The sequence below is a fragment of the Danio rerio genome, chromosome 6, assembly GCF_049306965.1.
Source record: "Danio rerio strain Tuebingen ecotype United States chromosome 6, GRCz12tu, whole genome shotgun sequence".
Classification (NCBI taxonomy): domain Eukaryota; kingdom Metazoa; phylum Chordata; class Actinopteri; order Cypriniformes; family Danionidae; genus Danio; species Danio rerio.
Genome location: NC_133181.1, coordinates 48,436,548 through 48,461,604, shown reverse-complemented (window position 1 = coordinate 48,461,604; position 25,057 = coordinate 48,436,548). Strand labels below are relative to the sequence as shown.

The 25,057-nt window shown below is 36.2% G+C and overlaps 4 protein-coding genes across 9 annotated transcripts in view; 2 read left to right on the top strand and 2 right to left on the bottom strand.

The window, feature by feature from the left end:
* Positions 1-1,311: 1,311 nt before the first annotated feature.
* On the bottom strand, positions 1,312-2,175 carry rbp7b (retinol binding protein 7b, cellular). The gene is made up of 4 exons (NM_001128750.1): positions 2,073-2,175; positions 1,690-1,868; positions 1,477-1,578; positions 1,312-1,394 (listed from the first exon to the last, which is right to left on the bottom strand). The coding sequence occupies exons 1-4, from the start codon at positions 2,143-2,145 to the stop codon at positions 1,341-1,343; spliced, it is 408 nt and encodes a 135-aa protein (NP_001122222.1). The 5' UTR covers positions 2,146-2,175; the 3' UTR covers positions 1,312-1,340.
* Positions 2,176-4,576: 2,401 nt separating this feature from the next.
* LOC108190430 (uncharacterized) lies at positions 4,577-23,535 on the top strand. 6 transcript variants are annotated; one of them, XM_073952470.1, is made up of 8 exons: positions 4,577-4,693; positions 4,784-4,907; positions 5,087-5,149; positions 5,256-5,335; positions 5,407-5,558; positions 5,635-5,701; positions 5,787-5,908; positions 11,886-12,504. In XM_073952470.1, exons 2-7 carry the CDS (start codon positions 4,834-4,836, stop codon positions 5,867-5,869), a joined length of 519 nt encoding a protein of 172 aa, XP_073808571.1. In that variant the 5' UTR covers positions 4,577-4,693; positions 4,784-4,833; the 3' UTR covers positions 5,870-5,908; positions 11,886-12,504. The 6 variants fall into 6 exon arrangements, with proteins under 6 accessions (XP_073808571.1, XP_073808572.1, XP_073808573.1 ...); XM_073952472.1 differs by lacking the exon at positions 11,886-12,504 and adding an exon at positions 23,149-23,535 and having other exon boundaries at positions 4,594-4,693; positions 5,428-5,558; XM_073952473.1 differs by having other exon boundaries at positions 4,594-4,693; positions 5,455-5,558.
* h6pd (hexose-6-phosphate dehydrogenase (glucose 1-dehydrogenase)) lies at positions 6,121-15,459 on the bottom strand. The gene is made up of 5 exons (XM_021477257.2): positions 15,413-15,459; positions 11,838-12,504; positions 11,526-11,643; positions 11,151-11,420; positions 6,121-9,905 (listed from the first exon to the last, which is right to left on the bottom strand). The coding sequence occupies exons 2-5, from the start codon at positions 12,483-12,485 to the stop codon at positions 8,566-8,568; spliced, it is 2,376 nt and encodes a 791-aa protein (XP_021332932.1). The 5' UTR covers positions 12,486-12,504; positions 15,413-15,459; the 3' UTR covers positions 6,121-8,565.
* The window catches only part of epha2a (eph receptor A2 a), a 44,151-nt gene continuing 34,790 nt past the window's right edge, over positions 15,697-25,057 (top strand). The window contains exon 1 of the mRNA XM_073952575.1: positions 15,697-15,765. The gene's annotated coding sequence lies outside the window, so the exon portion shown is untranslated. The remainder of the gene's footprint in view (positions 15,766-25,057) is intronic.

The window sequence follows — 25,057 nt, the reverse complement described above, 5'->3', positions numbered from 1 at the left end:
GGTAGCACAATTGCCTCACAGCAACAGGTCGCTGGTTCGAGCCTTGTCTGGGTCAGTTGTGATTTCTGTGTGGAGTTTGCATGTTCGTTTTTTGTTCACGTGGGTTTCCACCGGGTGCTTCAATTACCCCCACAAGCCAAAAAATGTGGTACAAGTCAAATGGGTAAGCTAAATTGTGTGTGTGAGTGAATGAGAGTGAATGGGTGTTTCCCAGTGATGGGTTGCAGCCGGAAGGGCATCCGCTGCGTAAAACATATGCTGAAAAAGTTGGTGGTTTATTCCACTGTGGCGACCCCGGATTAATAAAGGGGCTAAGCCGAAAAGAAAATGAATGAAGTGAGTTTTTCCTTAAGACAAGCAAAATAAAATGGGTTAAGAAACAAAATCTCACTTCAAAAGGAAAAACGAGATTATTTTGCCTGTTTTAAGGAAAATTCACTTAAGTGAAGACTTTTTGTTTTGCTTATCTAGAAAATCTTGATATAAGAATTTTTAGATATTTGGACTAGAAACAAGCCAAAACAAATGCAGTGTAAAATGAGTGTTTGAAGGATAGTTTTTTAATATTTGAATTCTGAATTTGTTGCTTTATCTTATATATATATTTGGGTTTCCTCTGCTTCTGCTTATATATTAGCTGTTTCCTCTGTGAAAGTTTGATTTATATGGTCAAGTGTTGTGTGGTATTGGATTTATATGACTAGGCCTAAATGTTTAGTATTTGACACATTTTCTGATAGAAATTCAAAGTTGTATTATGTATTAAGATGTATTAACTGGCAATAATAACCCCCAAAATAACCATGCTACTTGCAGAAAGTAGCAACATATCTAACAAAATTTTAATTACAGTTTAGATTTAAAGCTAAATGTTTTAATTTTGTTCAAGGCATGGCTTTATGGACTTTATTTAAGGCAGGATGACACTATTGCAATTATTTATTCATGAATTAGCAAAATATAGCTTAATTTGTGCCGATGCAGTCTTTCTTTTTATTAGTTTTTTTCTATTAACCTATTCATTTTATTCTGAACTTTAAAAATTAGGACATGCGTTACAAGACAGCAAGCACACACTCAGGTTTTTGATCTTGAAAAATCAATTTATTGCAGCAGCACTTTTAATACATTGATTAGATGGTATTTTTTATTACTTTTGAATTCAAATATGAAAAGTTACAGATGTTTTATTAGTCAATAAATGTTTAAAGACACTCCTGCTTTCCTCTTCATGTAGATTTTTTTATTTTGTAAGTTTAATCCATTCAATGAATTAAGAACTGTTTAATGCAGATCGTACACTCTTAAACATGAAAGCAGGTTTATTTCGCCACAATGGTTCAGGCAGATCTTTTGTAGGTTTGTTTGCAGATCTGGTCTTCGCATGTAAGTTCCTTTAAAGCAAAAGAAAAAAAATATATGTGCACTTTAATCTAAAATTGACTTGAATATTCAGTCTTATAATATTTGACTTACCAGGTAAAGAGTATCTCCCTCCATCCAGTGTGTCCATCCTCTGTTCTTCTTTTCTCCTTTTTGAATGCACACGAGTCTGTCATTGTCCCAGTTGACTGTAGTCTATCAAACAGAAATGTTATTTCTCAATTCGGCAGCAGAATACTTGAAACTGTTACCACACACCATTTTATTGCCAAATCACTTATTGTGCAACTAATGTGTGTTTTCCACCTGGCATTTTCTATTGTCCAATCCTTTGGTGATTTCCTCAAACTCTTCTCCGATTTTAAACGAACTGGAGTAATTTCTGAAAGTTGTTAAAGTTTTAATGGTGAAAGAGTCTCCGTCTTGCTCAAAAATCTTCTGTGGCTTTAGCATCCCCGCTATCTTTCGTGTGGCAAAGTCAATACCTGAATTCAACATTTTAGTAAATACACTGACATTTTCATTTAAAATTATTATAAAAATATACTTTATTAATAAATAAAACTTAATATTGAATATTATAGCGTTAAATTATATGTTGAATGCATTATAATTTAATAAGTATCAATGTGAAAGTAACTCATTGTATGGATTTTCAGGTACAAAAATAAATGTTTTAATAAACTCACCAAGAGCCACCATGTAACCTTCAAAGTTGTGGTTGTCCACTATGTCCCAAGTTCCACTATAGTTTACAGGCATGTTTGATGCTGATCCTGAAGTGTTTCTGTGAGCTGTAGCTCCTGTTAGATGCTGGAATTTAACTGTACATATGTGGAAATGAGAGAAGCAGATGTGTTGTGTCGTATTTCAGCAGGTCTGTGTGTAGTAATATGGGGCAGGGGTGATTCCTAGAGCACAAAGCCTATTTTAGAGGCCTGGTCAGTGGGGTTGTTCTGAGGCGGAACGTAACTTTTACACACTTCTGGTCTCGTGGGAACTCAAACAGAACAATGTTAGTCAAAAGACAGATGTTGCTTTAACAGTAGACTGATCAGGGAGTTGGCACAGTTTGACCAGAGATTTGCAAAATCATTACAATGCAAATAGGACTTTAAATAATTACTGGGGTATATTACCATTGGTTGTTGTATTTTTTAATCATTATTATTTACTAAAAGTCATGCGTACTCCTAAATAAATGTTTTTAACTGGAATTGATGATGGATAAACCTTCAACATTCATTCCACACAATGTGTCTAGACTTGAAAGGTTCTTTTGGCTATTTAGACAGTTAGAAAATATAGTAAAGGGATAGTTCACACAAAAATGAAAATCCTTTCACCATTTACTTGATCCAAACAAAAGAATGCGCACTGTAAAAAAAAAAACATCTGCTTATTGACAGTTTCTGTATTTTGTAATTCACAAGTGTTTTCCATTTAGTTATTTTTGTGAATTGGATTATAGGACCTTGATCTCTGCTCTGTCGACTTTTGATGTTGAAAATTCAACTCTAGAGTTTAGCAAAGTGACTTTTATTGACATTTTAGAAGTTTGAAATAATATAATGTATAAGAAATAATATAGAGAAATTAGTCTGTAAGATAACAGAAAATGTATACTGGCAGTTTATTACACGGTTCTCATACCTAACCAACCCAGATATATAGCTTTAAACTATTAGAAATGTTAATGAAAGTCACTTTTAGAAAAAAAAGCTAATTTACAGATACTTTTTACAGTGTAGATTTTTATTTTGTGGTGAATGGTCCCTTTAAATTATAACATTAAGGTTATTTGGGAATCAAAAAAAAAATCTTATTTGAAAACTCCATTTCAAAACCTTCAGGTTGAAGAATGTAGATGATTCTGGAAATGCATGGTCCTGTAACCCTGCATGTGCTTTTGAAATGATCAATTCTTAAAGTTCAAATTAACAATTCATTCATAATTTACTCAATGTAAGCTGTGAAGTTTCATGATTAAACAATTAAACGTTTAAAAGTTTTTGTGATGAACAGACCAAAATGAAAATCATTTTTTTAAAAAAAGATGAATTTCCACATCAATTCAAAAAGCCACTGTAATTTTACTGTATGTTTTAAAGAAAAATGTATATTTTTATTATTATTATTATTATTGTGTGTGTGTGTTTTTTTTTTTTACAATACAATCATATTATTAACTGACATTAGATGACATCAAGAACAATAGTAAAACAGGGAAACAATGAAAATTAAGTAACAAAAATAAATAATATATAAGTCGTGTCTTTGCTCAGATTTGAGCAAAGACACTGACTAATATTTTTAAAAAGTCCTTATAAAGTTTTAACAGTTTTTAAACTTTACTTTTTACTTTAAACATAGATGTAAAAGAAAAGTTTCATCAAGTTATGTTTATCACAGTTTATCGTCACGTCTGCAACACTATTGATTGGATCGTTGGATGGTCCTGATGTGCTTTTGGTTGATCTCACGAGAGTGGCAAATTGTCCTGCCTTCATCCTAGAAAATATATCATGAGAAAAAAGAAGTTATTGGAAAGGACAGGCAACTTATTTTGATTAAAGGTTGAGGACGTGAATAAAAACATGAATAATTGTTTTGTTTTGTGTTTTATAAATAATACACTTTTTTGTACATTGTAAAACCCCAAAAGTAACTCAAACAGTTTGAGGAAACCAATTGCAACAAACCATTTTCGTTAAGGTAAAACTAATCTTAATGAGTACTGTTTATCCATTTGGGTAAATGAAGCAGTTTGAGCTTAGTAAAACCTGATAAATGAAGATAACTCAAGCCAACTGAGTGCTGTACATAAAACCCAATAAGTTAAGGCAACTCAAACCATTTGAGGAAACCGATTACAAACTATTTGAGTTAAAAAAAAAAAAACTATAGGAGTACTGTGCACTTACTTTAAGTTGAAGGAATGAGGTATTTAACTACCTTATTACATTCAACACTGAGTTCAAAACCCTTTAAAATGAGAATTAACCTTAAGTAGGCCTAAATTTTGAGTTAACTATTTCATTTGATAAAGTTGACTGTTGGGTTTTACAGTGTAAAACCACATTTAATTGTATACACTAAACATGCAGATCACTACCTTAAACCAATCAACACCTCCTCTGATAAATAAACAGAATAAACAATAAATAAAACGATTCTTGAATTTAAAATCTCCACAAGTATGGCTGGATCATCACTAGAGGGCGCCATCTGATATTATCCAACAAGAAGATCTTCTCCGCCGGAGCTTCTGCTGACTTTCATCTGAACTATCTTGCAAGTCCTGTAACTGGTAAGTCCTTCTCTGATATTCTTTAATTAACAAATTTGGCATCTGCAACCTATGTATATAAATGCCATAAACGGTTTTCTCTCATTTTAGAGGTACGTTTTGTTTAAGAAGAATCGTCTGAGGTGATATAAAAGTGCAAAATGCTGCACCATTTCTTAGTCCATGCAGCTTTTCAGACTAGCAGGTGGCTTCCAAAAGATCAACGCTTAAAATTGTAAATTATCTATCTATCTATCTATCTATCTATCTATCTATCTATCTATCTATCTATCTATCTATCTATCTATCTATCTATCTATCTATCTATTGTGTTTGTCTATTGTGAATTTCATTTTATGTGACATAAAGAACGTAAATAATTATCAAACAGTCAAAATGGTTTCTCTCTGGCAGTCAGGTTGTTCTTTTCGTCTTCGTGGTGCTTTTCTTGACACCGCAGTTTTATGTTTTGTCAAGGTAAGTGTCATATGTGAAGTATATATTTTTGACTAAACAACATAGCACAGTCATATGTCCTTAAATGTTTAATAACGCGTCTAATATTACACCAACGTTCCCACAGGCCAAAGTCGTCTCGCTATTGTGAAAAGCCACTGCTGAATAATCTCATAGTATTCATCGTGTTCTCGTTTATAGCAACAGGTAATATGATTTTTAAATGTTTAAGTAGTTTATTTTGTATATTATGTTTCATTTAAAACGCTTATTTTCAGCCCTTTTCCTTCACACTGAAGGTTTGTCTATAGCGATTACACTCACAGACCCAGTTCCCAAAACCATCCGGGCAGCGTTTCACACATTTGGTCTGTTTTCATTCATTGAGGGACTCTGTACAGTCATTTTAACCTTGACTGCACCTCAGTGTGTAAGTATGAATTGTGATAGTATCACGTTATGAGCCAAAATCACTCTACATATGTAATCTTATTTTATTTTTTCAGGCAAACACCACCACAGAATTGTACATATTTTCGTTGGTAGCCTCTTGGGCCTGCATATTCTCAACAGGTAAGAGTATTAGTCCTTTTCAGTCTAAGTGTAGAAGAATATATAAAAGAAAGAAAAGCAGTGTTGTTCTTGTGTCTCCATGCAGCTTTCTTTGTAGTCAGAGGAGGTCTCTGCCTAGTCCATAAACTATTTCCTCATTGGTTAAGAGATGCGTGCCTCTGGGACTGAAAAATGAGCTTCTACTACCTTCACTGACACTCAATACAGGTGCATTTATTATTAACATGCTTTCAGACAGTTGTGAGACTCTATTCATCGATATCTCTTTTCACCAATATTAGCATACAATGGAGGCGAGAAAATAGACAGACTGCATTTATTTAAAGAAAACTTAAGCATTGTGTTTAGAGTCTGATTATTTGGGATGTGTACTTTGCTCAAATGCATTGTAACAAAAGAAAAAGAAATAAAAACACTGATGCTTTCAAAAATATATTTTATTGCTATGTAGTAAAACCACTGCAAAATATGAAATGGTGTTTTTGATGCTGTGTAATACAGTTGTGTGTAATGGCATGTAATACAAGTGAATACCGTAACAACAGTTCCTGGAAACATATAATGGAAAAGCAATACACCATAGATATATACACTAGATATCACATATGGACCCTGAGTATGCGTCAATAGCGCTGCCACATTTGTACAATGCTCCCACCACAGATGTCATTCAACCTAACTAAACAAGACTAAAGCTAATGTTAAGTTGCTTGACTTTAGCGCTGTGTACGGGTGTATTAGCGTGCAAACACAATAAAACAAAGCATAAATGCAGAACATTTCATAGGTAAGATTTTGTTTTTGTATGTTATGAACTATTGTGCTTAACAATTAATGTTATCGATAGTGATGTCACTTACTGCACTGATCATGAGGCAAAGTAGCATCAACTTGCTCAAAATTCTAGGTTTATGCTTTTGTTAAATTAAATAAGCAAATAAGATGCTGCGGTGCCAGAAAATTTTATTATTGTGGTCTAAGCGAATGAGTCTTTCATAACAGAGATTCATTCATAAACAAATCGCTCCCTCCCTTAAAATGAGAGGTGAAAGCGGAAGAGGGGGTGTGTTTCAGGACACAGATCAGATCAAATTTAACAGGGAGGGAGGATAATACATTTTCATGCACACAAACATACGCTTTTGTCAGCAATGCCCGTATGGTCACTTATTCATCAATGAAGAGAAGTGATGTCAAATTATAATTTTCTTAATTAAAAAAAAAATTGCATATATAGATCAATGGGAAAACTTCCCATTATAGATGCATGTATATTTGTCTGTATATCTTTAGCTCTGGGTGGCCAGTCCTCCACTGCACCTTGGTCCCAAATTTAATTCAAAGGAGTGGTACCCTGTACTAAAATGGCAGCTCTATTGACACATTCCTTCCAATAGACAACAACAAGGTGCTCCCTTGGCGACATCTAATGTAAATATCTATGGCAATACACTTCATTGAGAAGTGTCAGTTCATGTTTTAAACCTCTCTGCAAGGCACATACTTTCTTGGAATACACACAGTAGGATTTGTACAATGTTACACATTATTTATAGGCACTTTACGAAAACCACGAATCAATTTAAACAGAATTTAGAGTGTGATTTTAAAACCCAGTGCATTTATTCGAAAGTTTTATTAATATTTTCACAAATTAGATGATCCGATTCATGTGGAATGTAATGTTCTGATTCACTACACAATGTTTGGCAAACCACTGGCTATGACACTGGTCTCAAACTGAATTCCTGAAGATCCGCAGATCTGCAGAGTTTAGCTCCAACCACCTCCAAATCACACCTGCTTAATAGTCTCTTGCAGTCTTTAACACCTTGATTAATTGGATCAGCTGTGTTTGATTAGGGTTGGAGCAAAACGGCGGCCCTTCAGGAATTAAGTTTGAGACCCATAGGCTTTGATAATACTACCCAGCTGTCCATAAAAGTCTTGCAGTGTCTCAAAAATCATGAAATGTGCTTCTTCAATTTAAACAATATCTGTAGAAAGGCATTCATGTTAAGATATGAAACCAATGTAAGGCGTTGTGCCATCTGAATTGCTTGACACACAATAAACCATTGTTTATGGAGGAATGACAAACATTTTTGACAGTAATACACTCTGTCAACAGTGTAGGTATGGAATGGTTTCATCAAGTAAGGTTAACTGAAACTCAGTTCAGTCTAAAAAAATGTTGCATTTACATTTGTTCAGTCCTAAAAGCATAAGAAATGCCATCTTAGGCATGTTTTGTGATCTTGTTTTATGAGTATTAAACCTGAGTTCTGAAATTATATATGATTTCACCTTTAATTGAAATCCTTGAATAACAAGGAAGGAAAAGAAACCAAATATAATAAAAAGAAGCTAATTTAACCTGGCAGTGTGTAAATTAACAGGAGTAAGTATAGTTACACTGGGGGGAAAAAAAGTCAAATTACAGAGCACTCCAATATCTGTTCTCTTATCACCTTTTGGTCTCAAATGCGCAAAAGTGCTTTATGTGGAATGACATTTTTCATACATGTCCTAATAACTGCCATCTAAACTGAATTGTCTTGTGACGAATGTTAGCAAAAGTGAAAATTATCACACAAAATGACTAATTACACGAACCTAACAGAGTTCCTGAGATTTGAAATAGTAACCTTTTTGTAAATTCTATCATTTAAATGCATTCATTCCTTAATCCATCAATCAAATTACAAAGTTCCTTTCACAGCATTAAAATAACTCTGACAAATCCCACCTCATTTGGTGCATAAATGGAACTTCAAATGATACTGCAATCATTCACTATACAGCATTTCATTTCAGCTAGACGCCCTGATGGGTGGCTTCACTGACCAATCTATGCTGGAATTTTATCCTAGTAATGCATCATAATCAATGTACCATATAAGACTACCATTATTTGGCTGTACTTTGGTAATGGGGTACCTTGATGATTCCCCCTTAATTCGACTAAGCTGAGTAACAAGTTCATGCTTGCTCTTCCCCATTACTAAAACACCGACCCTTCGAGCCTTATTAATGGCTGTGAATGTCAGACTCATCCTTTGATGAGGTTTAATGGGGCTCTCTGTCAGGGTTACCAACCGTTCTCCATCGCTTTCCAATTTGGTGTCCTGGAATAAAGAGGCAGTATGGCCATCCTGGCCTACACCTAGCAGAATGTAATGGAAGCTAGAGGCATTGACATGCTTTTGGATTTCCTTCTCATATAATGTAGCACCACCATCCTCTTCCACACATAACCGCTGCGTGAGATGCACTGGCATAGGATGGATGTTGAAGTAGGGTATGCGGATATGCTGAAGCAGGAGATCATGAATTGACCGGAAGTTAGAGCCTGACTCTGTATGTGGCACACATCTCTCATCTACTTGCCATATGTGAGTGTTTCGCCATGGAAAAGTGTAAAGGTTGAGGGCTAGTGCACGGAGCAGTGCAACCGGGCTGGAGCCACCAGACAATGCCAGATGAAACTGACCTTCTCTGCGAATGGCCTCCTCGGCAGCCAGCAGAAGATCAGAAGCCAAGCGTTCCACCAGTTCCTGCGCCCAGGCAGAAATCATTTCAGAACTACGGTACTTCCCTTGCATCACCTGGAAGTTCTCTTCAGCTCCACGGTTGATAACATTGACCACAGCTTCATGGCTGAAAGCAATCTGATGACCCCGTAGCTGAAAATTTAGCAGGTTCCCGTTGCTCACACCACCAGGATAAATCCGTGGATAGACGTGAGACAGGCTTTCAAGGAGGGGTGTCCAAAACGCCCAGGAAGCAAGAAGTCCTTCGGCACTGATAAAGCTATCCTTGCGTCCAAAGAAGACGTGCGAGATCAGCTCGCCATAAGCCTCTCTGGGTGCAACTGGTGACTGGATGTAATAATCACTAAGTGGTAAACCCAGCAGGTTCACTTCTTTGTATTCAGTGACTTCCTTCCAGTCACCGCTGCTCACTATCTCAGGTTTGAGCAGGTTCTTGCTCACGAGAATGGAAGGGTATTGGAGGTTGCCGTGTCCCAGATAAAATATAATCTGTTTGGATTTGCACTGAACATTGTTGGGATCCTGGACGCAAAACACATCGCTTTTGAAAAGGACACGTGCATAACTGACCCGTTCATCGAGAGCCTTGCCTGAGGTCATAAATATGGGGATGCCCTCGTATTGTGCATTGTCAACATGAATAACCACACCTGAAAAGAGTCAAGAAAAGCATGATTTTACAGACGAACACTGCTTTAAATCTGTGACTGTTTACATGCACATGAACCATCACCTTTAGGGTCAGAAATATCAAACTCAATTCCTGGAGGGCCACAGCCCTGCAGTTTAGTTCTAACCCTGCTTCAACTCTCTAACCTGTAGGTTTTAAAACAAGCCTAAAGGACTCAATTAGTTGGATCAGGTGTGTTTAATTAGGGCTGTACTAAACTGCAGAACTGCGGCCCTCCAGGAACTGAGTTTGACACTTGTGTTTTAGGTGATTTATGCCGTACTCACACTAGGTACAGTTGCCTCGAACCAGGCCAAAGCACGCTTGTCCCCCGTCCCGTCTCCCCCGACGGCCCGCACTCACACCACAAATGGGCCTCGGCACGCTACGTCATCGCTGCTGTGCTGTTCAGTGAGAAGCGCTCTCTCACTCAGCAGCACAGTGGAGATTTCTCCAGTTATATTGTTTCAGTCGTTTGATATGCAGTCAAATATTTCGCCAAACAGTCCGTAGGGATGCGGTGACACGCAGTCAGATATTTCGCCAAACAGATCCGCCACTTTTGGCGCTCATAAACAATCATAAAGCTCTCGTTCTGCTGAAGGTGTGCAGCTGTCGTGCTGTGAGAAGTTCTCGTCTTTAATAAACTACGGCAGTTTGCGTTCACTGAACAGTAAGAATGATTAATAAATCCATATGAAACAGCCCCTTAAAACTCACGTCTCGCTTTCAATTTCGGGCTTTGGCGCGTTTTGCACTCACACACAAGCGTACCGTGCCAAAGCCCAAGTGAACCGCGCTCAGGCACACCTCTTCCAACCGGGCCAGGGCCGGCCAAGTGAACCGTGCTTGAGCCCGATTCAGCGCACTCACACTTCTCAAACGATCCGGGAAACGGGCCTGGGCACGGTACGGATGGCATAGTGTGAGTAGGCCCTAAGAGACTAATGTGGCCAAGAAAAGTGCCACGCTGCTATCCCTCAATACATAATATCAGCTATAGTAAATGCACAACGTGACCTGACGTAGTGCATTTGTATGATTTTGGCTTCCTTTCTGGACTTTGAACATCTTTATTCCATTACTGTTTATGGAGGATGAGAGAGCTCACAAATTTCATCTATAAAATCTCAATTTGGGTTCTGAAGATAAATTACTCAGGGGATTGGATCTCATGTGCATTTTATCATACCAAATAAGGCAACTAAAAAGTCCTTCCACTCACCAGCAAATGTTGGGGTTAAGCTGAAGTAGTCCTTCGTTTTGTTGAGCTCTGCCTGAACCTCTCCGTTGTAAGCTTGGTACTGACCTACAACTGCATTACTGTTGTCTATGTGCTGAAGGGAGGCCAAGAAATGAAGCTTGTTTAACAATATCTCTTTGCTGTTGGAAAGATTTGCAGGAAGGTTCATTAACATAAGGGTCATGACCTCCGTGAGGTGGTTTTGAAGCACATCTCTAATGACACCATATTGGTCATAAAACTGAATCCGCCCTGTAAATAAGTAACAGATCTACAATCAATGCTCAGATTAGATAAATGGAAAGGAGCTTTTGATTATGTGAATTTGTAACTAAGAACAACCTAAAAATCCAGTACCTTTGGCATCCAGGGTTTCCTTCAACACAATTTCGATTCTTTCAATATGGTGCTTGTTCCAGATAGGATCCAGAAGCTTCTTGTTCTCCTTTCTAAATGGTAAGATTTTAGAGACAACCTTTGGTGCAGAAAAAAAGCATTGTTATGTTTAGCGTTGTTTTTTAAAGCTCACGTAAATCCAGTTAGTCAGGTGAAAGTGCACAACAATTCAAAAGATGGAGATCAGTTCATTAAAAAAAATGGTATTTTGAAGAATGTTGTTCCTCTGGATTCTTTATTCCTTAGGGAGATGTTTTAACAGCTTCACTGTACCTGCTTTCCTAGATAATGGTCAATCCTGTACATCTCCTCTTCTTTCAGCTGGCCTGACAGTTTTTTGTCAAGCAACTGGGCACTAGCAAAGTCATGACCAAATGGTTTCTCCAGTACCACCCTCAGCCATGCATCAGATGGGGGGCGGCAGGTGTTGTTGATCCTCTCTGCAATTTCTGCATATGCAAACGCGGGAACAGACAAGTAGAAGAGCCTCCCTGCTTCTGTCATACTCTCCTGTCCTACCTGCTGTTTGATCTGCTGGCAGAGCTTTTCATAGTCCTCAGCCGTCTTCAGCTGGTGATAGCGGGACAGATGAAGGAACTGCTCTTTGACCAAAGCACAGCGTTCTGCAGTGAGCTCTGGAGGGCAAGCCAGCTCCTTCAAGATGCCAAACAGCACTGGTGTCCCCTTCTCGGCTGGCGAAAGACCTCCACCGTAAAATGAGAAGCTGTGTCCTTTGCCCACCTGGTCAGCATAGAGCTGGAAAAAGCCTTGCCATAGGTACTTCCTTGCCAAGTCACCCGTTCCACCCACAACAACCACAGTCACGTGCCCAAGACTCTGCTTAGCCTCATGATTATCTGCGCTTCCTCTCTGCCCGCATATGATGGCCATTAGCAGTAGCTCCCATCTTATCCTGAGCATTGTAAGATCAAGCTCCCACCTTTAAAATGCAGAATTTTGGATAGATTAATTCAAATTCCAAAAAAAAGGAAAAGTCTGCATGTAGGTACAAAAAAACAATAATATCAAACCATGAAACTGCTTTTGGTTAATCATGAAAAGCACTTATGAAAGAAGACACTCAACTTTTTTGTCACTTAGAATTAACAGTTGAGCTTTATCATTTTTTATTCCATTCAGTCGATCTACAGGTATGGTGAGAGCAAATTAAAATTTTCCATTGGTCTTAGTACATTATGTAATTACAGAAGTGTTAACCTTTACATAGGAAAATGATCAAAATTGCTAATCTAATCCAATTCAAGGATTTATGCTATGGTTAATTCTTCCGCCAGACCCAGAGATCAGCTAAATAGATAGGTATAAAATACAATAACAACAAACCATGAAACTGCTTTTGGTAAATCATGAATGGCACCTCAACATTTTTTTATTTTTAGAAATAACATCATTTTACAAGTCACATAGAATTAATAGTTGCGTTTTACCATTTTTAATTCCATTCAGCCGATCTCCAGGTCTGGCAAGAGCAACTTTTAATTTTCCATTGTAACTACAAAAATGTCAACCTTTAAATAGTAAAATGATCAAAACTGATAATCTGTCTGACCGTCTAATCTAATTCAATGATTTATGCTAAGCTAAGTTCTCCTGCCAGACACGGAGATCAGCTAAAAATGCCAAAACTCAACTGCTTAACTCACGTTGACTTGTAAAATCCCCCCAAAAAGGTGGAGTGTTCCTTTAAGGCCCAATTACAAAGCAACATTCTTGTTTTATTATTTGCTTAGGGGTAAAAACTATTTGAAATACCAGAGCAACCACATACTGTCAGCAAACATCCCAACACCACCCACAGTGCTCAGAGCAATATTTAGATGAACGTAAAAATAAGCTTTGTGTTTACTCCCAACAAAATAAACAACAACTAAAATTACAGAGCTGAAAAAACAGCAGTTAAGAAAGCATCTGATAATAGCGAAGTGGATGTTTGCACAAGCCCTGTAATTTAGCACCACATTTAATTCATTTCTCTATTGAGCATGTTATACAGTAGATAGATGCTGTCATAAGTTTGTTCTTTGTTTTCACCTGAAGTATATCAGGGCCTTTAATGGTGCGAGAAGGCTTTGACTTGACTAATGCATTTAGAAGCTGGATTATGTCAAGTTTGCTACATTTGTCTATTGAATAATGTAAGAAATTCCCATTTATAATTTAACATAAAGTGAACACCTTATGCAAACAATTGGCTGATGATTATAAATTAGCCTCAATGATCACATAAAACATTTGGAGGTGCCAGCACTGCAACTAATATAAATTTAATCCCTAAATAGGCTTGACTGAAATATTCAGAAATGAAGTTGGTTGAAGTGGGGACAAAATATTTCTTTATAATTCAATAATTAACCATTTCTAGACCAAATATTGTACAGCTATTGACAATGAAGGCTGAATATAATTTAATGGTTGAGTCTGGCCGAATGTATTAAGCATTGCACTCCATTATCACTTGATGATGTGTCAGCACAAATGAACCGTTAGGATCTGTGATAGAGTCATGCCTGCAAGTCATAGTTCCTCTTAATGCACCATAGTCAGTGCACACTTATTTTTATGTACTGATCTTGCATATATTAAAATCCTTCATCCCTAAAACTTGTTAATAAATGTTAATGGAAGTTCTTTTGTAATAGATTTATTGTAAGCTGTTTACAATATGAGGGCCAATGGTGAATGATTAGCTTAGGGGGAGGGCGAGGGTTCTACTGATTGGGAATAATGAATGAGAAACACTATAATGCAAATGTAATCTCTCAGTGGTTATTCACTCCTAAAATCAAGGTTAAACCAACAGCCCCTAAAACAAACAGATTACATTTACGGTAAAAGACCTGACTGAAATGAAAGGTCACACTAACAGAAACCGATGTATAAGCTGACTATAATTAATGTTAAAGTTGTGAACAATATTGCGGAAGTCATTTTTGTTAAATCTAACAAAAAACAATTGGTCAAAGTGAGTTTTTGTGATAACACATGATGAGCTTATGTAAAGGAAAAAGTTGACTGAGACACGCAACATTAATGCTCAGACAGAGCAAGCACTGTTTGCACATTTGGGTGTTGCAAATTGTCAAACAGACTGGCACTATATAAACTTAAAATAAATAAGAAACTCATCGAAGCTATCTAGACTATTAAATGAGCGTAACAGGATGCAGAAGAGTTAAATAAACAGCTGGTACACTGATGTTATCCAGCACATTTAGGTCATAATTATTTGAATACTTTCAGAAATCTACATTGTTGTGTCATAATGTGCTTTGGGTAATTCATGCACCTACATTATTACATTTTAGTAATTATTAAAAAAACTATTATTAATGCGCTAAATAAAATTAATTATCCTTGTTTGTTTTTCCAAAAAAAACAAAAAAATATTAGAGCATAAAGTTACTGAAAAACTGGCTATTGTTTAAGAGGTATTACTAAAAACTGTATGAATATGCCACTAGTAAACATTAATATCCAGAAGAATAAATGATGTGGACATCAGAACCATTTAAACAGTTGAAAGGTTAAATGTAATATAAATAACACTGAACACTGAATTATTGGATTGGTATATGGTAAAAAAGTATGCTTAATATAATTTTAATATGTGACACTAAACGCTAGTGTTCTTCAAAAGGTGAACGTGATTATACTGTCGTCCTACACTACATAAACAGGTCCTGAAAGCACCTGTTATAGCTAACTGCCACAGGCTTTAAGACGGATAAACGAAAGATAAGATCTTATATTTCAATACATATATGATATCTGTAACTACAGTGACATAAACATACGGTGAGAAATGTTTTTGACAGGGAGAGACGTACCTGATTCACCTCTTGACAGTATGGTGACAGCTCGGGCAGCGTGGACTGGCGGATAGGGACGTACTACAAACAAACGTTTCCAGTAGATGGTCACGTGATCGCGCAGCTGCTTGATCTTGTGGTTGGTGAATGTAACTTTTACAGTTTTCAAAACACAATGAATAATTATATGTAGACTTGTAAATATTAAAGCGCTTTATGAGCTAATGATAAGACGTGTTTATGAATGTTGATTTCGAAACGGGTATAAACTGAAAAGGCGAAGTGAATTAAAGCGAGCGGTTGCTGTGAAACAAACAAATAAATCAATAGTGTTCTTTGATACTGGATTAAAGTCCGTGTTGAGGAGTCAGGTAGGTTAAGTTTGCACTTTAGAAAGGCTTTGGTGTTGATACTGGGCACGTTTTATCACCTTGTTATTTTATCTACGATTAATTACTCAAAAATTAGCAACTGAAAATGTAAATTCACTGGTGTTTGTTAGACGCAGGTCGGCGTGTTCCCCAAAGGAGGGCGATATTTACCAGTATGCTGAATTAATGGAGTAAAGGAATAGTTCACCCCAAATATACAATCAGACAAAACAATCAGTTTTATATACACAATGAGACGACCAAAAGATGTGTACATGACTTTTTGTTATTGTCAGTTGAAAAAAAAGAAGATTTTAAGCTGATTCATGAAATGCAAGTAAAATGACTACCTGTCTTTTGTGAGTTAAAATAATAGGCCATACAGGCAAAGCAAAATTAATACCATTGGCTGAGGCTGTGGATTTAAAGCAGCAGTGTTCACATAATTTTAAGATTGAGGTTATTTACAACAGTACAAAGGTCATTAGTGTATTGTCATACAGGTATTATTGTTTTTCCTTCGAAGTCTGAACATGCCAGTAGCCATTGACTTGAATTTAAGGACTGTAGTTTCAGCAAAAAAAAAAAAAAAAACTCTTTTGACGCTATACAGAAAATGTACATTTTTGAAGTGAGGCCACACAAATTATAACCCAAATTCTAATTTTAATACAATGTTTTAGATTGCAAATAGAATTCTTCAGATCAATAAAAAGATCTGATTATGTCAAAAGTTTTTCAAATGACATGCAGATTAAATAGGATGCTGATAACACTTGATTTCACAATATTGAGCAACAAATTTTGATCAGTGTGATCTTTAAGAAAATATTCTTATCTATGTGTACATGTGTGGTTATTCATCTATTGCACATTCTCTTAGAGAAAGCATCACATAAACATAAGCAAACAAAAAGCATTCGCCTTAAGAAAAAAAAAGTGCACTCATCGTGATTCAGCCGATTGTGACACTTTCTAAGCCTGTTTTAAATGCTTCTGGTAAGCTCTGTATTTTACCTTAATAACACTACAAAAAAGAACCAGTGAACTGTCTATTATATGAATACACACAATTTATACACTGTTTGCAAAAACTTTTTTGTGTGTTAGAACTAGTTTTTGTGGATTCCTGTCAAAGGAGAAGGATGGTTTTTGGAGGCAGATGGTGTAGATGACATTTACTACCGGGGGCTAATGAGGCTCTGTTAACCAGTCAAACCTTGACCCCTTGATCCCTACCAGCCCGACATAGCACATGCTAAACGCTGTGAGTTTGGGGATGGGGATTCAACCAATGGCAGATGGGGGAGTTTTAGGAAAACAGTCTATTGTTGGGAATGAATACTTGCTTAGTAAGTACTGCGTAGTGTGCTCAATGCTTGCTTTTTTTTTCTTCCTTTAAAAATGTAATAAGGCATTATATGAAGTGATTTGGTATAATAGTTCTATAATTGTGGTATTATTCTGTAGTATTTCTATTAACTGTAAAATAAAATGATAATTTACTATATAATATATATATAGGTAAATGTTGTAAAAATGTAATGTTTGAACGTTTAAAGTGTAACGTTTTAAGTGCCAAGTTCTAAAAGCTTTAAATATGCATCCTGTAGTAAATTTAATGTCAATTTTCTCACAATTTGTTAAACATAAGTTATCCTGAATAATGCAACTTAATGAATTTGATTAAGTAAAATATAATAATTAATAATCATAATAGTGGTATGCTGAATTTAGTCACATTTAAGTAAATGTATATTTGAATGGAATATTAGGTTGCAAATGACCATGTTAAAACAGTGAGTCAGACAAAAAAAGGCAGTAAATGTTGCTTCCTGTTTGTTTTTGTGTCATACAGGAAGGTCAAGCCATTTGCTGTGCATTGTGGGATATAGTATACATGCATAGTATGCATACTATATATAGAAGAAAGAGTGGTATCATGCAATTGCAAACATTAGAGATGCTTTATAGAGACTCAAAAATGGTATAAAATTAGATTATGCACACAGCAATAAAAGCAAAAGCGGTGCTTTAATGTTAGCTGTCACTTGTGGGATCTTTCATCATATGATGTCATCTCCTACGGCTATTTTATCATATGAATGTTTGTTTAATTGTGGTTTGCTCAGCAGTGTCTGAATCCAAAACACTGCGTGCAGCTACATGATTAATGTTTCTATAAGTGTAGCTCAGAGAGTTGAAAAGTAAATTAATCATAACAAGTGAATCACAACTATTTTCATTGTTTTTTAGACCACAGCAGAAGCTGTTGCTAACTTAAACCTAAAAGAGCAGAAATAAAAACAACATTTAAAATATATTTAGTTTTTTATTTATCTATATATAATTTATCTCTTCAAATACACATATATCTCCTCTCTCACACATGTTTCTGCAATGTATTTATGCATTTTATATAATAATAGAATGCATTTATTTTATTTGTTTTATTGTTACTCCATAATGAACAGTGCGTTGGTTTTATCAGTGTTGCCAGATGCGTGACAGATTTTCTACCCAGATGCACTCATTTCCTCCAGCTGGGACCACACCAGCAGCGTCGGCCTCCCAGCTAGCTCTCCATTGAGGTCAAAGTGAGATGTAAACTGTAAACTAGGTGACAGAAGTTCCTGTTTGTGTGACAAGTGTTTCTGGTGGAGCCAGTTTGCGAGTGTGTGTGTGTGTGTGAGCATGTGTGTCATGCAGACAGAAATCAGGGAGCTCAGCTGTCACTGCTTTAACGCGAGACACCACAGACAAAACACTGCTTTTTCATGCACCTGTCAATTTTGAGATTTGGGGCTTTTTGGCATTTCATAAAGTGCTTTTTTTGTTCTTTGTCCCTTTGACATAAGATTATTTTGTTTACCCAGGGTGTCAGTGGGGTCTTAAAATGACCTAAATTTCACAAATTTAATTTTGTGCCTTAAAAAGTCTTAAATTCATTGAAATGTTGACTTGTAGGTCTTAAATAATTATAAACAGTTCTTAATTTTCCTATGTCTGTGTAAAGCTACCCAATCAAACCTATACACATCCAATTACCATATTGGTAAATAGAGTTATAAATAGAGTTTTGATAAATGATTGAGACGGATTGTTGGTTTAATTATCGTCCTTACAATAGTATTTGTTTAATTTTTTTTCTGTGTATTTATAGACCACATGGTGAGAACACTGACCTGGACAGTTTTTTTTTTTAATGTTTATGCATACAACTAGGGTTTGCTTGCTTTGACAATGTATTTAAAATGTGTGGTTAAGAAATAACTAATTATAATATTAAAACAAAAAAAGTTGGCGGCATGGTGGCTCAGTGGTTATGGTCCCGGTGGTCAGTTGGCATTTCTGTGTGGAGTTGGCATGTTCTCCCCGTGTTTGCGTGGCTTTCCTCTGGGTGCTCCGGTTTCCCCCAGTGCAAAGACGTGGTATAGGTGAATTAAATAAACTAAATTGGCCATAGTGTATGAGTGCTTGTGTGTGTGTGTGTAAGAGAGTGTATGGGTGTTTTCCTGTTCTGGGTTGCAGCTGGAAGGGCATCCACTGTGTAAAACATATGCTGAATAAGGTTTATTCCGCTGTGGCGACCCCTGATGAATACAGAGACTAAGCCGAAGGAAAAATAATTAATTAATAGTAAATGGTTTTGTGTAAGTCTGAAATTTTACGTTTTCTGTGAACTTTTTCCTTAAAAATGTCTTTAAAATGTCTTTTAAAGCAAATTAGTTTGCTTGTTGTAAGGAAATACTAAATTTTATTTCTGAAAACAGGACCATATTTTTTGCTTGTCTTGAAAATTCTTGTTGTTCTAGATAATCTGACTAGAAACCGATATTCTGGATTGCCTTTTCCCTATTAAGTGCACTATGTGCCATTCACCATATAGAAAACTAACTTTGCATAACAGACTTTATTTTGAATCTGCTGGTTTATTGTATTTAAGCTAGTGTACATAAAATGGCACAAAGTTTTTCCTCTGTGCTTGCCATAGAGGTGAGTGTAAATGTGCATAGCATTTCCAGCCTGATCTTACGAGAAAACATAACTATTTTACGTTTTGTCAGTTTAGCGGCTAATTCATAAGGGTTCAGTCGTTCAAAAATTTACAATTTTAAAAAGGAGGCGTGGCACCCAACCCAACCCCACCCCTTAACCCAACCGTCATTGGGTGATAAGCAAAAAGTACTAAATTGTATGAATTTGAATACGAATTTGCCACTAAAAAAGAAAAGTTACGAATTGCCATTAGAGCAACCAGCAATTAGGATCACTCCCTGCACTGTTATAATTCAAAAACGTGGAGTTCAGAGAAACTGTGTTGCTACTTTTCTTATGTTTGCACATGTTTTGGCTAGTTACAGAATAAATAAATGATCATGGACGTGCAGCAGACAAATCTGCAGCTATACTGAGTGATGCTATCATGTCAATATGGACCAAAATCTCTGAGGAATATTTCCAGTACCTTGTTTTATCTCTGCCACAAAGGATTAAGGCAGTTTTGAAGGCAAAAGGGGGTCCAACCCGGTACTAGTATGATGTACCTAATAAAGTGGCCAGTAAGTGTTCATGATTCAGATTAAATTTTATTTTATTTGACAGTATAGTCAACATGTGTGCCAATAGACATGCCAGCATATACGGCTAAAGAATAAAAAGTGCACAATCAACAAAACAAAGGTGATATTTAGGTCATAATAATAATAAAATTGCATCACTACTGACACCACCAAAAATACATTTTGATTTTAATGAATTTTTTGGACTTTGTGTGTGGCTGTGTGTGTGTGTGTGTGTCTGTGTCCATTTGTGTGTCCATGTGTGTGTGTGCACGTGTTAAAGGAACCTGTAGGTAAGAATGGCTCTGGCACCGGGGGGCTCATTGTGCGTCAGATCTCCCACACTCTTACTACCGTCCATCTTCTTCCCATCACCCCTTCTCTCTGCCAATTGCCTTCCTTCCTTTGGATTCAAGTGCTTTGTTCCTCCTCAAGTCTTTTGTTCTTCCTCCGGCACAACATTCCTGTCAAGCTGAGCACACAAACACATGCATATGAATGTGTGCCATCCTCTTTATTGGCCCTCTTCACTGACACACATTACATTTATCAGCCCTCTGACTAATTTAAAGCCCTGCCTGCTACTTAAGAGCTCAATACTACTAGATTAAGGAGGTGAATGAACGCTGTTAGTTTGCTGGTAGATCTAAGAAACACCATGGATTAAGTAGAAAAGTTTCCGGACGAGAGGGTGATTGTGTGATAATTGTGTGGTTGGCTACATAAACATCTTCTGCATGTATTTTTATTGTTGCAATTAATAGTTTGGGTGGTTAATTTCCATGTATGGTTCATTTAGACAACTAGGGAGCCTCCAAAATAATAAGCGCATAAACAATAACAACTGTAATAAAATTTTTCGCCCATCAATTATAATGTGCCCTCTTCAAAGTGTACTTTACTGTCACTTTTAACACTTTATAAGTCATAAAAGTTCAAAAGACTTGTAATAAACCCCAATAACATTCCAGTGTTTTCCATTGAGTATTTCTGTTGGTTTCCATCAGCCTGTGCTAATGCACAATTTAATGTATCGCAGGAGAAAGGAGTGATGGGGAAAAAATCTGTTTATTCACACACACACAAAAAATGTTTTGACAATCTTCCAAAATATAACATACATTTACAATAATAGGTGACAACTTTAAAACCTTGCCAACAACATAAAACACTATTAACTAAGAAAAGACGTTTTGTTTCTCAATAAATAAAATCAAATATTGCTGTTGTAAAGGCAGTGGCGCAGTAAGTAGTGCTGTTGCCTCACAGCAAGAAGGTCGCTGGTTCGCTGGTTCGAACCTCGGTTCAGTTGGCTTTTCTGTGTGGAGTTTGTATGTTCTCCCTGCCTTCTTGTGAGTTTCCTCCGGGTGCTCCGGTTTCACCCACAGTCCAAAGACATGCTGTACAGGTGAATTGGGTAGGCTAAATCGTCCGTAGTGTATGAGTGTGTGTGTGTGGATGTTTCCCAGAGATGGGTTGCGGCTGGATGGGCATCCTCTGTGTAAAAACTTGCTGGATAAGTTGGCGGTTCATTCTGCTGTGGTGACCCCGGATTAATAAAGAACTAAACCCACAAGAAAATGAATGAATGAATGTATTTTCCCCCTATATTGTAAAATAGGTTTCTGAAATAAAACTGCACCACTTTGTCAAAATATATATTTGTCTCCATTAGGACAGCCATAATGAAAATGAAAAAAAAAAATCTAAAAAAAAAAAAAACACATTTGTCATACTAACAGAAATAGTCAACTTTTGGCCTGCAGCTCTCATAAACAGGAAAACAAGATTTAAAATATATATATATATATATATATATATATATATATATATATATATATTTGTTCCTCAGGTCAAACCTGATAAGAAGTGCAAAAATATGACATTTTGATGAAATGTATCACTATCAACTCAGAATATGCCTTTCTGCTTAAATACCACTGCAAAAAAAAATATTTAATGGGTTTCAATGGGGACATTTTTGGAAAATAGGAAAATTTACCTTTACCTTTTAAATTTTTAAATTTACCTTTTTTTCATAAATATATATATATATATATATATATATATATATATATATATATATATATATATATATATATATATATATATATATTTATTTTTTATTTTTTAAATACATTTCTAAACATAATAAGTTTTTATATCTAATTTTTAATAACTGATTTATTTTATCTTTGCCATGATGACAGTAAATATTATATGACTAGATATTTTATAAAACACTTCTATACAGCTTAGAGTGACATTTAAAGGCTTAACTAGGTTAATTAGGTTAACTAAGCAGGTTAGGGTAATTTTTCAACTTATTGTATAATTATGGTTTGTTCTGTAGACTTAAAAAAAATATATATATATAATTTAAGGGGGCTAATAATTGTGACCTTAAAATTTTGTTTAAAAAAATAAAAACTGCTTTTATTTTAGCTGAAATAAAACAAATAAGAAAAAAAACTTTCTCTAAAAGAAAAAAAATATTTTGTAAATGTGACGTATTTTACATTTACAAAGATTCCATTAACACAGAATATGCCTTTCTGCTAAAATACCACTGCAATGAAGCATATTTTTCGTCTCTAAATAGATTCTAGAAAATAAAATGCACCTTTTTGCCAAAATATATATTTATCATCTTTAAAACAGCCATAATGAAAATGCAAAAGTTAAAAGTCTCTATAAGGATGAAGGGTTAAGTGACTCTTGATGACCACTTCATATCTAAAATCCATTTAAGGCCCACAAACAGAAATAATTTTGTTAACTCCGCATTAACAATGTGTTAACATCTTGCCATATGCTGCAGGCACACATCTCTACTCTCTCCACCCCGGTAAAGGGATCACCATCAGTGTCGGATCGGGAGTGTTAACAAAGCCTTTGAGGACCCGACAGACTCGACGCGTCCCACAATGGATGGCCGCCTCTGTATTTGCGTTTTCTGGCGTGAGCTGGTGACGAGGGTGGATGAGCTGAATGACCCCGCAGCAGATCCGTGACCCCCGGAGGAACAAGACAGCCTCCTGGCATCAAGTGCTTTGTCCCGACGGCTGCATGCATGAGGGTGGAGAGGCCAATCATTCAGGCCTCCTGCGACACACATGGCTCCTGAATGAAAAGGGACCTCCGCTTTGTTGAGAGCATCTCAATGGCTCCGCTTTCTCATTTGTTGAAGACAAATGTCTCTCCGGGCGTAAGTGTCTTGTGCTTAAACACCCAGTCATTAATCATCCAGTTTGTGTGGCCGAGCACTTGTTCTAAAAAATTAAGAAGCGTACTTTATTCATTGAAGCTGCATGGCACGATGGACAAAGAGACGCTTGTTAAAAGTCGCACGCATATAAAAATACTCACAAAAGAATATTGTTTATAAGCCGGTCACATTCAGCTTTGGTGGTTGCCATTTTTAATTGGTCTCTGCACTTGTTGATACACTAAAAAAATGCTGGGTTCCACACTATTCATTCATGCTGCCCCGTTAATTTATTCATTTTCTTTTCAGCTTAGTCCCTTTATTAATCAGGGGTCGTCATAGTGGAATGAACCACCAACTCGTCCAGCATTTGTTTTACGCAGCGGATGGCCTTCCAGCTGCAGCCCATCACTGGGGAACACCCATACACACTCATTCACACATACACTACAGCCAATTTAGCTTGCCCAATTCACCTGTACTGCATGTCTTTGGACTTGAGGAAACCAGAGCATGCGAACACGAGGAGAACATGCAAACTTCACACAGAAATGCCAACTGACCTAGCCAAGGCTCGAACCAGCGACCTTCTTGCTGTAAGGCGATCGTGCTACCCACTGCATCGTGACGGTGCCTCATTAAGTTAATGTAACTAATTTAAGTAAATTGAACATAAAACAATTAGGTTTCCTCAGAAACTTCATCAGAATTGTGTTGTAGTTTAAGTAGAGTAGCTTAAACAAGCAACAAGTCTACACTGTGAAAAATGCTGGGTTCCGCACAATTCCTTCCAACACAAATTGATTAAGTTAAATCAAACATTTTACAAAGTTAAGTGGGTTGAACATAAAGCAGTTAAGCTGTCAAAACTTAAGAGTTGTATTGTTTCGACTCATTTTAAATAAGAAGTTTAAATAAGCAGAAAACAATCAAGGGGCTTTATGAGTATCTGTGATCAAAAGTGGAGGAGACCTTATTGTTGCAGCATAGGCTCATTCTGAAAACTTAGCTCTAAATACATTTCTGGAGATCTCAATTATGTACACTGTAAAAAATGCAGGGTTCCACACAATTCATTCATGCTGTACCAACACAAATCAATTATGATAACCTAACATATTCGACAAACTTAAGTAGATTGAACATAAAAAATAAAGTTGTCCCAATGAAATCTCAAGAATTGTGTTGTTTCAGCTCATTTTAATTAAGTAGTTTGAACAAGTAAAAAATATATTTTTAATGTGTAGCCAGAAGTTTGCATTTTGTCTTTAAAGTGAAATGACATGACAGTATGACAACATTCCTTTTCCTGCTTACCAGCTGACCGCTTACCTCCAAATGGACTGCTATCCTGCTGTTACCAATTTGTCCAGTAGCTCACGGTGTACACTAAAAAATATATTTTAAAAGGTTATTCCTTGGATTTACTTTAGTGGTTGTAAACAGTTTATTTGGGCTGAATTTAAACAAACAAATTAATTTGATTAATACTAAATTTCATTTCTTAGTTTAAATTCAAAAC

Excerpts from the sequence above, each read along its gene's own strand:
- rbp7b (NM_001128750.1), bottom strand. The coding sequence starts at position 2,145 with ATGCCTGTAAACTATAGTGGAACTTGGGACATAGTGGACAACCACAAC. Across the intron at positions 1,579-1,689 it reads TGGACAATAGAAAATGCCAG|ACTACAGTCAACTGGGACAA; the intron begins GTGGAAAACACA and ends TCTGTTTGATAG. Across the intron at positions 1,395-1,476 it reads AGGGAGATACTCTTTACCTG|GAACTTACATGCGAAGACCA; the intron begins GTAAGTCAAATA and ends TTTGCTTTAAAG.
- LOC108190430 (XM_073952470.1), top strand. The coding sequence starts at position 4,834 with ATGCTGCACCATTTCTTAGTCCATGCAGCTTTTCAGACTAGCAGGTGG. Across the intron at positions 4,908-5,086 it reads AAAGATCAACGCTTAAAATT|TCAGGTTGTTCTTTTCGTCT; the intron begins GTAAATTATCTA and ends TCTCTCTGGCAG. Across the intron at positions 5,559-5,634 it reads CCTTGACTGCACCTCAGTGT|GCAAACACCACCACAGAATT; the intron begins GTAAGTATGAAT and ends TTATTTTTTCAG.
- h6pd (XM_021477257.2), bottom strand. The coding sequence starts at position 12,485 with ATGCTCAGGATAAGATGGGAGCTACTGCTAATGGCCATCATATGCGGG. Across the intron at positions 11,644-11,837 it reads ACCATTATCTAGGAAAGCAG|GTTGTCTCTAAAATCTTACC; the intron begins GTACAGTGAAGC and ends TCTGCACCAAAG. Across the intron at positions 11,421-11,525 it reads GGAAACCCTGGATGCCAAAG|GGCGGATTCAGTTTTATGAC; the intron begins GTACTGGATTTT and ends ACTTATTTACAG.